Raw genomic sequence first — 17,365 nt, 5'->3', positions numbered from 1 at the left:
TTACACTCTTCATTCATTTATTTATTTGTTTATTTCATCTTAAGATGGGCGGGTAACCCCCTCAACTTTAGAAAGGTGGTTCCTGACGGGGCCCACAAAATTCAATATATACTAGACTGATTTGTTGATATCAACCAGGTTTGTTGTTGATCACAATTAACCAAGTTGATTTGTTAATATTAACCAGGTTATCATGGAAGCTCATCTGTGTTGGTAGTAATCTGGATAGTACAATGCTTAACTTTCTTCCAACACAAAAGTACACACAGACCACTGTCGCCATCTTCAGGATCAATACTGCTGACCAATCCCTTCACTTCACAGTGACACTTATAGCTGCGGTACAATGTGTTAGCCTGGTATCCAGCCATATTATAGCTCCTGAGTCTCTTTTGTCCTCTTCGTAAATACGTATTCACAAAGAGGACAGAAGAGGCTTGGCAGCTATAATACGGCTGAATACCAGGCTAACAATGTGAACCAGTCAGAATTGCCCTGAGGAAGGTGACAGACGGTCACCGAAACGTTGGTGAAAGTGGTTGAGAAAAAGAGTCTATTCATTCATTAACCTGAGATTCATTTATCAACATTAACCAAATTGATTTATCAATATTAACCAAATTGGTTTATCAATGTTAACCAGGATGGTTTACCAATATCCACCAAGTTGGTTATCAATGTCAACCAGATTGGTTTATCAATATTAACTAGGTTAGTTTATCAATATTAACTAGGTTAGTTTATCAATATTAACCAGGTTGGTTTATCAAAATTAACCAGGTTGGTTTAGCAATATTAACCAGGTTGGTTTAGCAATATTAACCAGGTTAGTTTATCAATATTAACCAGATTGATCTATCAATATTAACCAGATTGGTTTATCAATATTAACCAGATTGGTTTATCAATGTTAACTAGGTTAGTTTATCAATATTAACCAGGTTGGTTTATCAATGTTACCCAGAATGGTTTATCAATGTTAACCAGAATGGTTTATCAATGTTAACAAGGTTGGTTTATCAATATCAACCAGATTTGTTTATCAATATTAACCAGGTTGGTTTATCAATATTAACCAGATTGGTTTATCAATATTAACCAGATTGGTTTATCAATATTAACCAGACTGGTTTATCAATATTAACCAGGTTAGTTTATCAACATTAACCAGATTGATCTATCAATATTAACCAGACTGCTTTATCAATATTACCCAGGTTAGTTTATCAATATTAACCAAATTGATCTATCAATATTAACCAGATTGGTTTATCAATATTAACCAGATTGGTTTATCAATATCCACCAAGTTGGTTATCAATATCAACCAGATTGGTTTATCAATATTAACTAGGTTAGTTTATCAATGTTAACTAGGTTAGTTTATCAATATTAACCAGGTTGGTTTATCAATGTTACCCAGAATGGTTTATCAATGTTAACCAGAATGGTTTATCAATGTTAACAAGGTTGGTTTATCAATATCAACCAGATTTGTTTATCAATATTAACCAGACTGGTTTATCAATATTAACCAGACTGGTTTATCAATATCAACCAGACTGGTTTATCAATATTAACCAGACTGCTTTATCAATATTAACCAGACTGCTTTATCAATATTAACCAGATTGATCTATCAATATTAACCAGACTGGTTTATCAATATTAACCAGACTGGTTTATCAATATCAACCAGACTGGTTTATCAATATTGACCAGGTTAGTTTATCAATATTAACCAGATTGATCTATCAATATTAACTAGGTTGGTTTATCAATATTAACCAGATTGATCTATTAATATTAACTAGGTTGGTTTATCAATATTAACCAGATTGATCTATTAATATTAACCAGGTTGGTTTATCAATATTAACCAAATTTGTTTATTAATATTAACCAGGTTGGCTTGCACATCCTGCCAGCGGACGGGAACCCGCACAAGGCCATGGCGCTGATCGCTCACCCGACGGGCGTGGCGAACCTGGCGTGCTCGTACGACGGGAAGTACGTCTTCACAGCTGGCGGAGAGGACTGCACCGCGCACATGTGGAGCGTCAGTCTCAAGTAAGTACAACACCTGTGATTCTATGTGTTCCTCTTGTGATTCCTGGTAGTCGGTCACACCCTAGGAGGAGAGCTGGGCAGAGTTGGTGGACCAACAGGCTCACTCAGGTGCAAATGTGTACCTAGCTACAGCTAGGGCCATCCCTCGGATAGGACGTAAAATGTAAGTCCCGTGTTTGGGGAGAGCCACACCTCAAGCATGCTAAAGAACACACTAGAGTTGGTGATTTACTACAAGTCACCCTGACGAAGGCCTGGCGAACCTTCGTGTTGTATCAGCCACGCGGTGATTTACATCATTCACCATGCCCTGGAGAGGATATAGACGATGCCATGGGACTAAAAGCCTATTGAGAAAGCATAACAAGTTATTGAACGAGGTAAACTGTAATTTCCAACAAAAAAATTGAACTCACCCTAATTTCAACTGAACAGCAAATGCCTGAACACAGACAGTGGGCGCCATAGACTTCCAGCAACCTTATATCTATCCACTTATAGTGCAGATAATGGTGCTGTTCAGTCGAAAATTTGGGTGAGTCCAATTTTTGTGTTGGAAATTACAGTTTAACTTCTACCAACACAGACTAACTTTCAAGTTAAACATAACATGTTGTGCTGCCCCTACGGCTGATTATGATGATGATGATGATGATGATAAATGTCTTCTCCGCAGGTCCCTAGACGCGGCGTGCAGTCTCGGAGGGGAGAACCTGATCCCGTTCTACGGTCTCCTGGACGGCGGGCGGGAGGGCGAGTTCTTCCGCGAACTCGAGGACTACTTCTACTATGCACAAATCAGGAGGTAGGGCTGCAGCGCGCCCTAGCAGATCAGATGAAAACTGCAGCTAGTAAAAGTTTAAGTTTGTAAATCTGTACATAGCAATGAAGAAGAGTGATTGATGTCGTCACTCAAAACATCCGGAAGTAAATCTCCGTTTTTATTCAGTTGTAGAGATTGAATTGTACTTAAATAATGTTTACCTGGATCTGCATCTGCATAGGATACCCCCAAATGACCCCGCGAGGGGCAAAAGTAGGGGGGGGAGCTGAGGCTCCCGGGTTAGTCTAACCTTTTCCGGCAAATGGCTGTTTCAGGGCATTTCTCAAAAGCACCACCATGCAAATCAAATGAAAGCTGCAGCTCCTAAAATTTTGTACAGTAAAACTTTGACACAGTACCGGGCACTGTATCTAAATTTGACTGTTGACAATTTCCCACTCAATAGTTACAGTAGACAATGATGATTTTCATAGATAGGATTTCTATGCCTGGTCTAACGAGAAAATAATCGGACCACCAAACCTAAAGCAAACATTGCCAGGTAGTGTTTATGGCTGCCTTGTCCCCCCCAACGACCTGGAGGTCAAGGGACTAGGTAGGTAGGTTTATGCAGAGGAGTACAATTCACTTCAATCCTCAATGCTTAATTAACATTATCAATATTGCAGACTTTTGTACATTTTATTTAAAAATATTAGGTAGCATTTGCACAATTAAGACCTCTCAAACCATTTGTCCCCCCCAGCCAAGGTGTGGATGCAACGATAGACCGCGAGGTGTCGACCACCATCCCGCTGTCGGAGGTCCCGTACGTCATGAGGGCGCTCGGCTTCTACCCAACAGAGCAAGAGGTCAGAGGTCACTTTCTTACGCGATCAGACTCACCTAAACTCTCAAATTACTGTCTATTGTGAAAAATGTCATGATGCACCTTTGTGCATCCAAAATTTGGTTTACTAAGAAATACAGAAAGGTACTATTGTACACTAAGTTACTAGTATGCATTATTCTCCACATTTATAGCATCAGAAAAAAAGTAAAACGGTTGTTCAAAATTCTGAAGTTAGCTACAGAATGTTTGTAGTTAAGGTTTGCGTTTTAAGTTCTGCTGACATTTTACTTTCTTATATGTTGAAAAGGGAATCAAAATTTTATTTTAGATGTTGTCTACATACATGTGTGTGTTCCTGTTTACAGATTGACGACATGCTGAATGAAGTGAAGTTCAGTAAATACGTGGAGACGGGACAGTACGTCACTCACATCGACCTGGGAGACTTCATCAGATGTAGGTCACAACTGTCGGGTTTATCGGTGGTAGTGTGTTGTATCTAAGTCACCTGTCTGTCTGTGAGTGCATATATGTGTGTGTGTGTTTGCAGTAAATTTTATCTGCAACCCCCTTGTCCTTAGTGCTGAATGGCCTTCCACTTTTTATGAAAGCATTACAACATGTCAGTGTGTGTCTGCCTATGTATTCTTGTGTATGTGTGTGTCTGTGTGCGTGTTGGTATGTGTGTGTGTCTGTATGTGTATGCTTGTGTGTGAATTTGTATGACTGCAGTGAGTATGTCTGAGTTTCAGCCAAAAGCTCTTATTTGTCCTAAGTACTGAATGACTTTCCACTGGTTATGAGAACTTAAAGTTTTCTTTCCAAAGAAGTGAAGTATGCGTTGTTTTGTATTTTGCTTCCAGTATTTGTGGGTGTCTGTTTCAGTGTTCTTCCAGAAGTCTGCTATCTCAACTTGTTCATCCTACTTTATAACATGCTGACATTGTTCTGCAGTGTACATCAACCACCGCCCTGCATTCGGCCTGTCACCGCTGGATCTGCAAAAAGCTTTTGAAATTCTGGGAATGGACACAGAGGATGGACCTGCCATCGACAGGGGCAGCCTTTTGGATCTGCTGCAGAGCAAAGGTATGTTTGAATGTTTATTTTTATCAATTTTATGTAGCCAAAATTTGCTGACCATGTGTTACCTATCTCGGGGCAATGCTGATTGGTTCTGCTTTGCGCGGCAGTTATAGTCATGGGTCCGATTCCTGGAATTCCAGAATAGATGCTGTTACATATATTCTTTGGAGGCACTTTAGACAATTTTGCTAACTCCCTTGGGTGTACAGTGGGCATCTGGATTGGGTTTGGGAAGTAAAAGGCGGTAGAAGGAGAGGGATGGACTCCGCCTCACAATACCAAGCCCTCCCCACCTGTATAGGTGAGCACAAAAAGACAATGGGACTGCCTTTACCATATTAATTACCTGTCCCGTATAACTCACCATCTCCCTATCCACTTGTCCAGGTGAGCACATGACGGAGGCGGAGCTGGCAGAGTTCCTCACCACGCTGGTCGGGATGAACCCGGAAGGCGGCAGCTCGGAGCTCGGGCCGTACGACAGCGAGCAGGGCACCAACATGCTCGAGGACGCCCTCCCCAGGGACTTCACCGCCGTGTCGTTCGCGGCCGACGTTCTCGGGTTTCAGCTCTACGCACCATCGACGGCACGTCCGGCTACAGCGAGTGCGGCGAGCAGCACTGCAGAGGACCTCTGAACATTCCACGACCCTGATCCCCAACCTTTAACCCCTGACTCTCAACCCTTAATGCCTAACCCTAACCAAAACTGCAGACAATCTCTGAACATTCCACGACCCTGATCCCCAACCTTTAACCCCTGACTCTCAACCCTTAATGCCTAACCCTAACCAAAACTGCAGACAATCTCTGAACATTCCATGACCCTGACCCCCCAACCTTTAACCCCTCACCCCCAACCCTGACTCCTAACCCTAAACTCTTAACTCCTAACCCTAACCATCACTGTAGACAATTTCTGAACATTCCAACATGCCACTGTGCTTGTATTCATGTAGGTTTAACAGATTTGTAGAAAAACAGCTGTTAGCAAAACTTGTACTTGACTGTACTCTCTATACCTGAAACTGTGTGTACAGACTTTTCCCTAGACTCTCTCATTCTATGTAATGATCTTCCAGCCCTGTTAAGGATGAATTGATTTTCTTGGTTACCAGATATTTCTGAGTTATGATTTAACGAGAGAAATGGTTGTTTAACACTCAAAGTCCTGGAAGGAAAACTTGTGGCTTTCACTCCCTGAAACTTCAGTGGTCACTAAGGGCGTGGTCACATAAGTTGTGCGTTCGTCATATGATCGCTAACTTCTGGTATTTTGGAGGACAAAAATGTACATCTCCTGGTACAGAATCTTTCCACAGACTTTTTTTTCATGTTGATCCTCTAGTTCGTCATTAATATGAGAACCAAGAAGTGCATTGGTTAAGCCTTACCATTATCTGTATTTGGAGGAGATTTGCATTATAAAAATCTAGTCATATTCTATGGCTACATAGAAACTTACAACTGTTTAGAGAAGTACATATTTTCATGAATGGAATATACCAACATAAATACATTATTCTGGTGAATTCTAGTCGATGTGAATTCTGGTTCATAAGATTTGTTATGTCCATATTGTCTCCATAGAAACTAATTGATTTTAAAGACGTTCAGAATTCTTGTTAAACTATAATCTATTCATCAGTCTATAGTTGTATATATTGGGAATATTTTCAATATCGTTTTTGCACAGTTTGGGAAATATTGTGTGTAAATAATCATGATTTGCATGTACATAAGGGTTTTTGCACTGAACAATAAATTGAGCTGTGTGATGCGTGATTCCTTCATTCATTCGTTCATTTCTTCAACTTTCATGATTCTACTTAAATATATATATATATATGGCCAAATGAAAACTGTATTATCATGGACTTCTCCAGGATTATAACTGACTTCTTTATTGTGCAACAGTTGTACAAGGTACAAAGCATGGCATCTACTGATACATAACGACATTTTTTATAAATCTATTCTACATCAGACAAGAGTGCATAGTATGGGATGAAAACGGTCTTTTACAATCATTGGAGGGATTTCTAGCGTCTAGACATTATGATATATTTTCCTATGTAAGCCATGCAGGGGTTGTCACATGTCATAATGTATTTGAATTTACTATTTAAGTGCATCAAATCCCGGTATGTAAGATGATAGCCTTCTATACAGTGAATTACGTATAACATATTATGTTTGGGACATACAATCAAGTGCGTCTGTCTAAAATAGTGGCCCTTTTCGCCTCGGCGGCAGCTCCAAAAGTGTGATTTTTTAGACGTAGTAACTTAGCAGCTCCAGGATAGTGAATACATGGGAAAGGAAAAACTGATTGGATTTTAGAAGTGAAAATAGCCATGTATCTTATAAAGAAATGCAGCTTGATACATGTGCTGCTTCAGTTTCTTACAATAGCTACAAGAGAATCAGTGACATAATCATGTACACGTTATAAGCCTCTCTTCAATTTCTACTCCTAACATATGAATGTAAAAATACCCTCACAATGGTGTTATGATCATGTAATGTATAAGTTTGGAGTAATACGTTGTCCAAAATTGTAGCAAATGCCTTCAATCATAATCTATATCAATACCATTCTGGTTATGAAGATTTCTTGTTTTTATCTTGTTTTTGTTGAATATCAATCTTACGATAGGGCAAATGTCACTGGGATTCAATTTATATCTTCACTTTTGGTGGTTTTGGTAGTTCGACTGTACAGTCTAACATTGGCCGGATTTACACACGCGTTCGGAGTGGACTACAAATCGATTCAGTCAGGGTCGAGTCATTAAAGTTTGTTAACACACGGGGCCTCGAAGTGATGTAGAACGCTACGGCTCGCGTATTTGTCCATACACACCGACTCATCATACCTACTTTTCTTGATAAGTGTGTTATTTCACGTTCAGACATTTGACGCCAGATAAGCTCCGTCATGCAAGGAGCCGCCGTCTTGATGATGTCCCCATCCGGAAGGACGGTGCGACCCATTTCCTGAGTTGAATCGGTAACTCAAGTCAGCTGGCACAAAAATATTTGGCTTGAACGATCTTTATGTTTGTACCTTGACAGGGTTCCCACTATAACCAACAGTAAGGCAGACTTAGTAAGGTCGACAGGTTAAACAAATTCAGGTGACGGTTCATGATCTATAATAACAGTACACAAGAAACAGGTGTTTCTGTTCACGTTGACGTGGCATAGGATACAAGTCAAGCCAACATTATAGCCATTGCCTGGAGTGACGATCTGTCCGCAGTTGAAGAGTGTACTTTTTTGCGGAAGGACAAGGTGAGATCATCATTTCCTTGTAAGGTCATGATGATTTGGTTATATTGATCTCATCCACTGGGAACGCAGAATGTGCGAGCGTGCGAACAAAACATGAATCTTCCCAAAAAGAAGTTGTCTGTGTTCAGAAGGGTTGAACAAATGAGTAAACACACAGAGTCTGTATACCGAACAATAGATTTTTTTTCATTTTTCTACGTTCTTTCACATCCTATTCTTTTACTTCGAAATATCGTTTTCAGTCTATGACATCAGCATATGTTTTCTGATACATGTATTTTCAATCTACGGCACATATGTTCAGGTGACGTCACCTGAAAGTTCAGGTGACGTGGCAGTCCGTGGACTTTAGCCAAACTGTGACCAGCCCTTCACAAGCCTGCAGATATCCAGTGTACTTTTTTTTCTCATAACTATCAAAGGTAAGGTTGAATAATTATATATGTTTAATTACCAAAGAATCGTGACTCTATCCTGGAAGGATTATTTTGTTAGCGTTAACACGCTTGGCTCTGTAAGGTTAGTCATATGACAACGCAGAAAGTTCTGTTGACTTGCCAGCATTATAGCCATTGCCTGACGTGACGATCTTCTCTTTTGGAGAAAGGCAAGGTGTGATCGATAGTCTTTTTCGAAACCCTGAAATAGAAATTGGAGAAGTTTTTATTGAATTGTTGAAATATCATCAACTCCAACTCAGCAGTCAGGGGAATAGACGTTAGAGGAGGAAATTTGTCAGCCTAATCAAACGTTGGACAAGCATCCGAGGCATGCTATTTTAACGTTTCGCGCCTAAAAATAACAATCTTCACCCCTACCCCACCCAGGTTAGCTCCTGCCTGTGATTCATCTGTAACGTTTGACTGCCCTGCATATAGGGAGAGGATACGTCAGTCCCACAACACAAGATCAGAACCATGGCAGAAACAGAAAACCAGCCTTTACTTGCTCCAGACCGTCCGTCCTCTACCCATTGCCTGCTAGATTGCTTGAAAACAATCTGGAACTTTAAGGTTGTGAGGATCTTACGCCTTTTCGTGTTCCCACTGGGCCTGTACCTGTTTGATGTCATCACTGACTTGATCCTAGCTGTTCAGTACCACAACAGCAAGGATTCTACCTGGTTTGTACTGACGCTTGTATTTGTGCTCGGCCCTTTATTGATCATAAATTTGTTCTTCCTGAAAGTGTCAGTAAATGATAGGGAAAATGAAAATAGGGCGAGTCTTATAATTAAGTCCCTACTTGTTGTTATGCAGTTGGGTGCGTTAGCAGCATATTTCAACATCTTTCATTTGTTACTAAGAGACATGGATGTGGAACTGATAGAAAGGGTTGAGAAAGGGCTTCCTGTCGCACACCTAGTCGAAGCCATGTTGGAAAGCATCCCCCAACTATGTCTACAGCTCTACATCGTCATCTCTACAGGTGAACAGGTCAGTGTCCTGAAGGTCATCACCATGGTGGCGTCACTGCTGGCAGCGGTCAAGGCTGTGGTCACAGCTTGGTACTTTAACAGCATCAATAAGGCAGACAGGGCATTCAGCTGTGGATTTGTGACAAGGCTCATCCTCCTCACCCTATGGAAAGTGGTTGAACTCAGTACCCGTGTACTGGCTGTAGGGCTGTTCGCCTCTGCCTTTAAACCATGGATCGCCCTCCCCATTGGAGTACACTGGCTGATAATGACAGTCACTCTCATATGTATAGATGAGAACTGTAGAACCTGCCCAGGTATGATGTTCGCACCTCTATTCATGGCCGTGGACACCTTCAGCACGATCTTCTCTACGAGCCACAAGCTTACCTTCTGGCTAAACACCGTGCTGACGTTGCTAGGTAACATCACCATGGTGACGGTGTGGTACACCCTGAAGACAGGACAGGACTGGTATGACGTCCCGGCCCTGGTGGGGGAAGTGGTTGGGTCGGTAGTTTCTGCTGGGTTAGGGTTGATCGAAATGGTGTTCTTGGGAAAGATAGAGTTCCCCTTTTCATCGTGTTGTAAATAGCCTTCAAATCAACAGGTTCCAGATCCTGGGACAGCTACAGAGTTACAGACTGTGTGAAAACTTCCATGTCTACATTTTTGTAACCATGATAATACCAAAGCAAGTTAAGATGATAAACCTATTTTCTGCTTCGCCACAAGTAAATGTGACATAATTTTAAAATGGAATTTTGTTTTACAATATAATATCATTATCATAGCACAATAGGTAGGTAGTACAATAAATGAGTTGTAATTCGTAACTTGTGTCAGATATAATAGGATTTTTGCTTTTTCACTTTTTAACGCTTGGTTGACCTACAACCTCACTTACGTGACTTCTAACCATCACAGTGCAAATACAGAGTATACCCGTGTAACTTTCTGATAGAGTTCATGTTGATGTTTGCCAGTTTCTAAAATACTTTTAAGTTGATAGACTCTTGTTGACTTCTAGCAATGTTTACTAGCTATAAATTAGTAAGCACTGGGACTTTGCTGCGAACTCTATGAACTGTAATAGATATCGCAAGCCTTACCTTTCACTTGTGAACTCTTGACATTTAACCACTGTAGATTATGTAAATACAAACCCTACACTGGAGAATGCAACCAAGTCACACACTAGAACATTGTTGTGATCGACGAAGTTCTGTGAATCGTGAAAAATGCTAAGAATGGGAATACTATTCAATTTCCATTCCTAACTTGTCAATGTAATGATGAAAATATTTTCTACGCAATGATGGAGGGATATGTATATATAGAATTGAAGTAATGTCAGCACATTATTAACTTTGTGGAAAATGTTTTGCTGTGTAATAATCTAAGTGAAAGTAATGTGATGATAAATGTACACATGTAATGTACCAATAATGTACATTTTACCCCCATTGTTTGCTATTGACCCGCTTAATTAAGCTGAAGGTTTTCAAAGAACTTCTTTACAATCGTAAACATGTTAAGAACTACAATACTATAATAATGCAATTTCCACTGCTAGCTTGTAAATGCATCGGATACGAAAATAGCCACACAATAATGGTTAGGTCATGTGCACATGAGCTTCAAATGACACATTGTCAAACAATTTTACAAATGCCTTCAATCATAATTGACATCTATTAACATTCTGTATGTGAACAATTATTCGTGTTTTTTTTTTCAATAAATCAATCATGGGCAATTGACTCTGGCAATTTATTTTTTCAGTCGTTCAATACAATTCTGTTCATCGATTGACCCATCAAACCAATCGTGAGATACAACTGGGAAAAGCACAATCTCATACAATTTGAAAACAAGTGTACCTCCTCTCTCGGAGGTGAAAAGCTATAGGCTACTTCCGAAAATAATTTCATCAGGTTGGTAGATCATAGGACATAGGAGTTTTCTTTTACACAACCAGTTTTTCTCACCTGCTGACGTTTCAATGTCTGTCAGACATCTTCCTCAGAGCTTCTTATTGGAGTTCTGCTTCTTGTCGCTACATATAGGATATAGCGACGCCGGAGCAGAACTCCTGTCAAAACTGGAGGAAAGTATCTGAGAGACTTCGAAAAGTAAAAAGGATTTGAGGATGAATTTTTTTGTGTAAAAGAATTCTGTTATATCTTACAACATAGCTTGCCTAAGTTACATACTATCAATCAGTTGAAGCATGTTCTTAATACGAGTTACACTAAGTTGTGCTGAGCAAGGAGCTTTTTGTACTGCGGCGGTACGTTACTTATATCTTCAAGTTCTATGCGAACGTCATATAGCAAGAAATAGCTCATAATCTTCAGACTGTTAACAGACGTCCCTTCTTGGAATCCAAGCTGGGTGCACTACCCACTGCATGGTCACCGCCAGGGGTAACCTCGATAAACTGACAAAAAGTGATTTTCTTCAGATTACAAATCATGAGGTCGAAGGGCAAACCCACAATGCGTCGCGCTAGTACCAGACGACCTATGACCTGCGTGGAAGACCACCCTGACCTTTCTCGGGTTCGGACCTAAGTTTGCACACTTTACGTCAGACTCTATTCCCAGACCGAAGAAAACTGTAAGTATATGTATGATGCTAGATGCTAGTATATGTATCATACATAACGTGATGGGTTGTGATGACATCAACGGATTCCTACTTTATGAAATTTCGAGTATGATAAAGTTAGACTTACTTCACTTAGAATCTTAGTAGAGATATGCACGTGTGCATGAGTGTGGGAGGGCACAGTATGAGCACATTTGGGACAGGGTATGGAGTTAAAGGTAGATCCTGGCTGTAGCTTTTTGAGGTATCAGATGGGAATTACCTCTGCAACCATAGGCGGTAGGCCAAGGAATTGTCTTTGATTCGCCCGTACACCGTATCGCTGAGCATTGCCGGGGTTGGGGATTACCCGAAGGTCGGGGAAGTCGGCGAAGCCGACCAATCGGCGCAGGAGTTTTTCCACCCGAAGGTCGGCTAAGCCGACCAATCGGCGTAGCCGATTTAGAGCGCGGCGAAGCCGCGCGGCGAGCGAAGCGAGCTAGGTGGGAAAGGCCTTTTCTACTATCGCCGTTTTCTGCAAAAATTCTAATATCTAAGTCAAAACTTTCAAGTGAATTATGTTCGTCGAGTTATTTGGAGGCCATTTAACGTACAAAGAGCACATATTAGTCATTTCAAATTAAAATAAACGCCATTGAATTTTAGCCGATTTCCGGGTCACTGCGTTACCAGCAGTACGGCGGCGGCCACACCACGTTGTCGTAAAAAAAACGCATCGGTAGCTAGTATATTTACCAAAACGCTGGCACTAACCACATGTAATCGTTATAATCATTGATGCATTATTCTTGTAGAACGGTCCATACTTAAATAATCGCTAAAATGCCATCTGTTTCACGAGATCTGTATTCCCAAGGAAGTTGGTATTCCTATCTCAGTTCTTACTTTCGGGTTGGCGACGTTACCGATCACGAAAATCAGACGAAAGCAGTGGTAAAAAACACGGTCAAAACGTATCTGCAGTGCAGCGTAGCTTTTGTCAGCGTGTTGAAACCCTCAAACTTCTCAAATAGTACCACGAAAACCGACAAGGCGCCTAAACGGGCCCGCCGTACGATCCCACACCACAACACAGATGATCGAAAACACCGGAAGTGGTAACGCACATCAGGGAGATCGGTTGCTTACCCATCCAACATTTAAAGTTAGGGGAAAGGCGGCGCAAAGGATGACGGGAAATACTCGCACTAGAGTAAGAAGATAGTAATCTTTGACGGGAGCATCTGAGGAGGCATTTCCGGATTGCACGGCGGACTACCGTGGCAGACAGCGCGCGGCGGGGTTCCTGTTACTCAACAAAAAACACAATTCCGAGGCCTATTGCCCATGCTGCAACTTGCAAATTTGACTCTAAATCATGTCTGGCAGTTTAACCCAACGGGGCTGCTTTTGAGGACTTTCATGTCACAGAACAGCTTACGCTAGAGCCACCAAATTTGGTGAGTTTTCAAACAGTTACAGGAGTTAGAAGGGTCGGGCCTTTGAAAAAGGACGGTCTGCATAGGTTTAATAATAATAATAATAATATCGGGTGTATTTGCAGCCAGTGCCACAGGCAGGTACTAGTACCCAATGTGTAGGGAAACAGTTAACTGCATAATGTAATGTTGATTTGATTATATGACATCCGCGCTCACATCGGTTTTCTACTGTTTCCAAGAAAAGGAAATTTTCAACCACACATAAATCGTACAAAGCAGCTTCAAGATCAGACATCTACATTGACTTTGACATGATGACTATTGTGCTACTGTTGAGATTCCAAACAATTTTCATTCTTTCTGTTAGGCAATGGATGACAGTCAGTCAGCACATAACAGTCAGTCAGCGGACAACAGTCGGTCAGCGGACAACAGTCAGTCAGCAAATAACAGTCAGTCAGCGGACAACAGTCGGTCAGCGGACAACAGTCAGTCAGCAAATAACAGTCAGTCAGCGGACAACAGTCGGTCAGCGGACAACAGTCAGTCAGCGGACAACAGTCGGACCACAGAAGTCGGCAAGACAGAGGATGGCAGCGAGACAGAGGTTGAAAGTCAGACAGTGAACAACAGGAAAACAGTAAATGACATTTGCACCACAGAAGTCAGCAAGAAAGTGGACAACAGTCAGACAGTGGATGACAGCGAGACGGCGGATGACAGTGAAAAAGTGAAAAACAAAAAAATTAAGGAGTGCGATGACTCCGACTGGTATCCAGCCACCTTCTTCCAGCGGCTAAATGAGTTCAGGTTGGAGGGTCATCTGATAGACGTGACGCTGTGTGCGGAAGGAAAGGAGATCCCCTGCCACCGCCTGGTCCTGTCTGCCTTTACTGACTACTTCCATGCTATGTTCAACGGTTTCCACAGAGAGAGTAAGATTGACAAGATCGAGGTAAAGGGGATAGAGGCAGAGATACTACAACAGCTGGTGGACTATGCCTACACGTCCAAAATCACCATCACCCCCGACAACATCGTGTCCCTGTATGCAGCAGCCAACATGCTGCAGATCAAAGCTGTTGAGGACAGCTGTGTAGAATACCTGTCGAACCTGTTGAACTCCGCAGGTATGTGTATGGTAACTTGGATGTTGGCAGAGAGGATGTCTAGTAAGCGATTGCTCGGGGAGGCAAAATGCTACCCCCTTAAACACTTGGAAGAAGTCTGCATGGACGAGGACTTTGTTGTACTACCTGCTGCAGACATTATGAAGGCGTACTTCTCAGATGACAGTCTCCATGCTAGGAAAGAAGAAGAAGTATTGGAGGCAATCATGCGTTGGGTAAAACACGATCTTAAGCATCGTCAGCGTCACCTCAAGTCACTGCTAGAGTGTGTTCGTTTCTCATACGTGGACCAAGACTACCTCAAGGACATTCTGGAGAAAGACGAGACCTTGTCAAGTGTTCCTGGCATCAAGGACCTGATACAGGATCAGTCTACACGTGACAGACCTCGTCTCATTCACCAAGAGGAAATTCTTGTACTAGGAGGCACCACAGTCACACCACTAGTAGATAACAATAACGTGTACAGGTTTGCCCTTAATGGTGACTGTGTTGACACTTCGCCATTGCCCGAGTTTCTCTGTCATGGTCGTCTGAGTTCAGCATGTGTTGTGAACAACGATGTTTTCGTAACATCTTCAGGTTTGGGATCTTATTCTGTGTGTGAAGCTTGGCGGTACAAACCGTATGTTGGATCCTGGACGCAACTGGGACCCCTTGTTAAGAAACAGAGAAATATGAATGGCATGGCAGCTTTGGAGGGTCGGGTGTATGTTGTTGGTGGTATTGTCAATGTACCCTTTGGCCAGGACAGAATGGTATTTGAAGCTGAGGTGTATGATGAAGGGACCAACAGTTGGAAGTTGGTAGCACCACTGCAAAAGGGAGTAAGGAATTTTGGCATAGCTGCTTGTTGTAAGAAAATCTTTGTATTTGGGGGGAAAACGGGAGAGTGCACTTTCCGGGATAACTCTTATAACACAGACGCTGTTCAATGCTATGACCCAGCCCAAGATGTGTGGACTTTGGTTCAACCTCTACCAAACCCACTGGATGGAATCATGGCATGCACAGTTAACTCTAAGATCTATATGGTTGGCGGAGAGTTGGAGTATGTTTTGGGCTATGGTCCTGAGGAAGATCTCTACTATAAAATGGTTGAGTCACTATTCCCCTGGTTTTACTGCGGTGCTACTGTGGTCGGCTCTGAGATTTACATTACTGGTGGTCTTGAGAGGAAGGATACTTTCGATGACTTGCATGGTGTGGACACTGTGGAGGTTGTGTCCCATGCCGGAGTTCAATGTTTCAATCCGGGCAGCAATATCATGGTCCCACTCAGAAAGGAACTACCACATCCACTATCAGATCACATTGCTGTAACCATACCAAAACCAAAAGCTGGTAAATAGGGTTAACTTTGTGTACAGTTTCTGTCAGACAACCTGAGCCTTACGAGGGGCATTCAATAAGTAATGCCCCTGACCCACTTCCAGTTGTTTGATCTAAATGAAATTTTGCATGTGTAATGAGTCATATCTCTATGGGTTATGTTGCAAAAAACAGCTCTGAACTAATTGTGGTTACTGATTTACTGGTGTTTGAACTGAGTCAGGTGTGAAATGGAGTAAGTTGAGTGTCGCGCAGTGATCCGGTTTTTATATTTGAAAGGACGCACACCAAAGGGGACTTTTGATGAAATGAAAAAAACTTATGGTGATGATGCCCCATCATATGACCTTGTAAAACGCTGGCATCCTGAATTCAAACAAGGCCGGAAGTCTGTTGAAACAGCTCCCAGACCTGGTCGTCCCTCTTCTGCCATTGATGAGGCATCTGTCGGAGGACCAACCTGGGATGTCCTACAAGAACGGTGTCCAGAGCTACATCAAATGATGGTAGAAATGCAAAACTCTGGGTAGTTCCTATGAAGAGAAAGACTAATAACTGTGCCAAGTTTCATTAATCTCCTTCTATGGGAAATGGGTCAGGGACATTACTTATTGAATGCCCCTCGTAAGACATGTTTGGTAACTTGGATATTGGCAGACAAGCTTCCTTTTTACTATTTTAGAGGAGGTTATGCGCTCTTCTACGATGTTATGGGTCCAAGCATGTTTAACCCTTTGGGGATATCAATGCATTAGGTTGGGAAATATTTCCTTCTCACAGATATACCATAAGTGTAATACTGATAGTGCCTTTTCATCTGCAATTTGTTTATTGGTCGGCCTCAGATTTATTGATGGGCGAACTAACAGAATGTACAATAGGACTGCAGTACTTTAATACTTGTACATTGAGGATTAATGTAAAAGAAGTATTAAGTTTCTTTTATTTTTCATTCCTTGGCCATAGTTGCTAGGTATATTTTCTAATATGTATGTATTGAAGAAGAAATTACATTACTTTAAACGGAATTGTGTACAAAAGTCTGACTTGTCCGGACACATGAACACCCACACAGGAGACAACCCCTAACCGTAACTACTGTAAATGCATTTAAGTTCGCGGGGATTTAATTTCGCAGTAGCGGGAAAAAGGACTTTTCGCGGTGGTTTTAATTTCGCGGTAACACCATAGACTGCAGTCTCATACCATGATAGAATAATATTCGCAGTGGTTTTAAATTCGCGGTGAAGTGGTCACCGCGAAAACCGCGAACATTAATCCACCGCAAACATTTCTGCATTTACAGTATATGTTCTGCAGCAACAAGGTCTGTAAGTATTCACAGAGTTAGGCCATTCACATTTCCAAGCATTTTATTGTCTA

General features: G+C 41.7%; 3 protein-coding genes across 3 annotated transcripts in view; all 3 read left to right on the top strand.

The window, feature by feature from the left end:
- Positions 1-5,472, top strand: part of LOC118425648 (cilia- and flagella-associated protein 251-like) — a 35,544-nt gene extending 30,072 nt beyond the window's left edge. The window contains exons 22-27 of the mRNA XM_035834625.1: positions 1,907-2,070; positions 2,747-2,875; positions 3,600-3,705; positions 4,052-4,142; positions 4,641-4,775; positions 5,160-5,472. Coding sequence (XP_035690518.1) covers positions 1,907-2,070; positions 2,747-2,875; positions 3,600-3,705; positions 4,052-4,142; positions 4,641-4,775; positions 5,160-5,410 — 876 coding nt within the window. The 3' untranslated portion in view covers positions 5,411-5,472. The remainder of the gene's footprint in view (positions 1-1,906; positions 2,071-2,746; positions 2,876-3,599; positions 3,706-4,051; positions 4,143-4,640; positions 4,776-5,159) is intronic.
- Positions 5,473-9,379: 3,907 nt separating this feature from the next.
- On the top strand, positions 9,380-10,081 carry LOC118425418 (XK-related protein 4-like). Its single transcript, XM_035834227.1, has one exon. It carries the CDS (start codon positions 9,380-9,382, stop codon positions 10,079-10,081), a length of 702 nt encoding a protein of 233 aa, XP_035690120.1.
- Positions 10,082-11,996: 1,915 nt separating this feature from the next.
- On the top strand, positions 11,997-17,343 carry LOC118425963 (kelch-like protein 24). The gene is made up of 3 exons (XM_035835145.1): positions 11,997-12,108; positions 13,888-16,043; positions 16,608-17,343. The coding sequence occupies exon 2, from the start codon at positions 13,891-13,893 to the stop codon at positions 16,000-16,002; it is 2,112 nt and encodes a 703-aa protein (XP_035691038.1). The 5' UTR covers positions 11,997-12,108; positions 13,888-13,890; the 3' UTR covers positions 16,003-16,043; positions 16,608-17,343.
- The last annotated feature ends 22 nt before the right edge of the window (positions 17,344-17,365 follow it).

Source organism: Branchiostoma floridae, chromosome 11 (assembly GCF_000003815.2).
Source record: "Branchiostoma floridae strain S238N-H82 chromosome 11, Bfl_VNyyK, whole genome shotgun sequence".
In the NCBI taxonomy this organism is placed as follows: domain Eukaryota; kingdom Metazoa; phylum Chordata; class Leptocardii; order Amphioxiformes; family Branchiostomatidae; genus Branchiostoma; species Branchiostoma floridae.
This window is presented reverse-complemented; position numbering and strand designations above follow the sequence as displayed.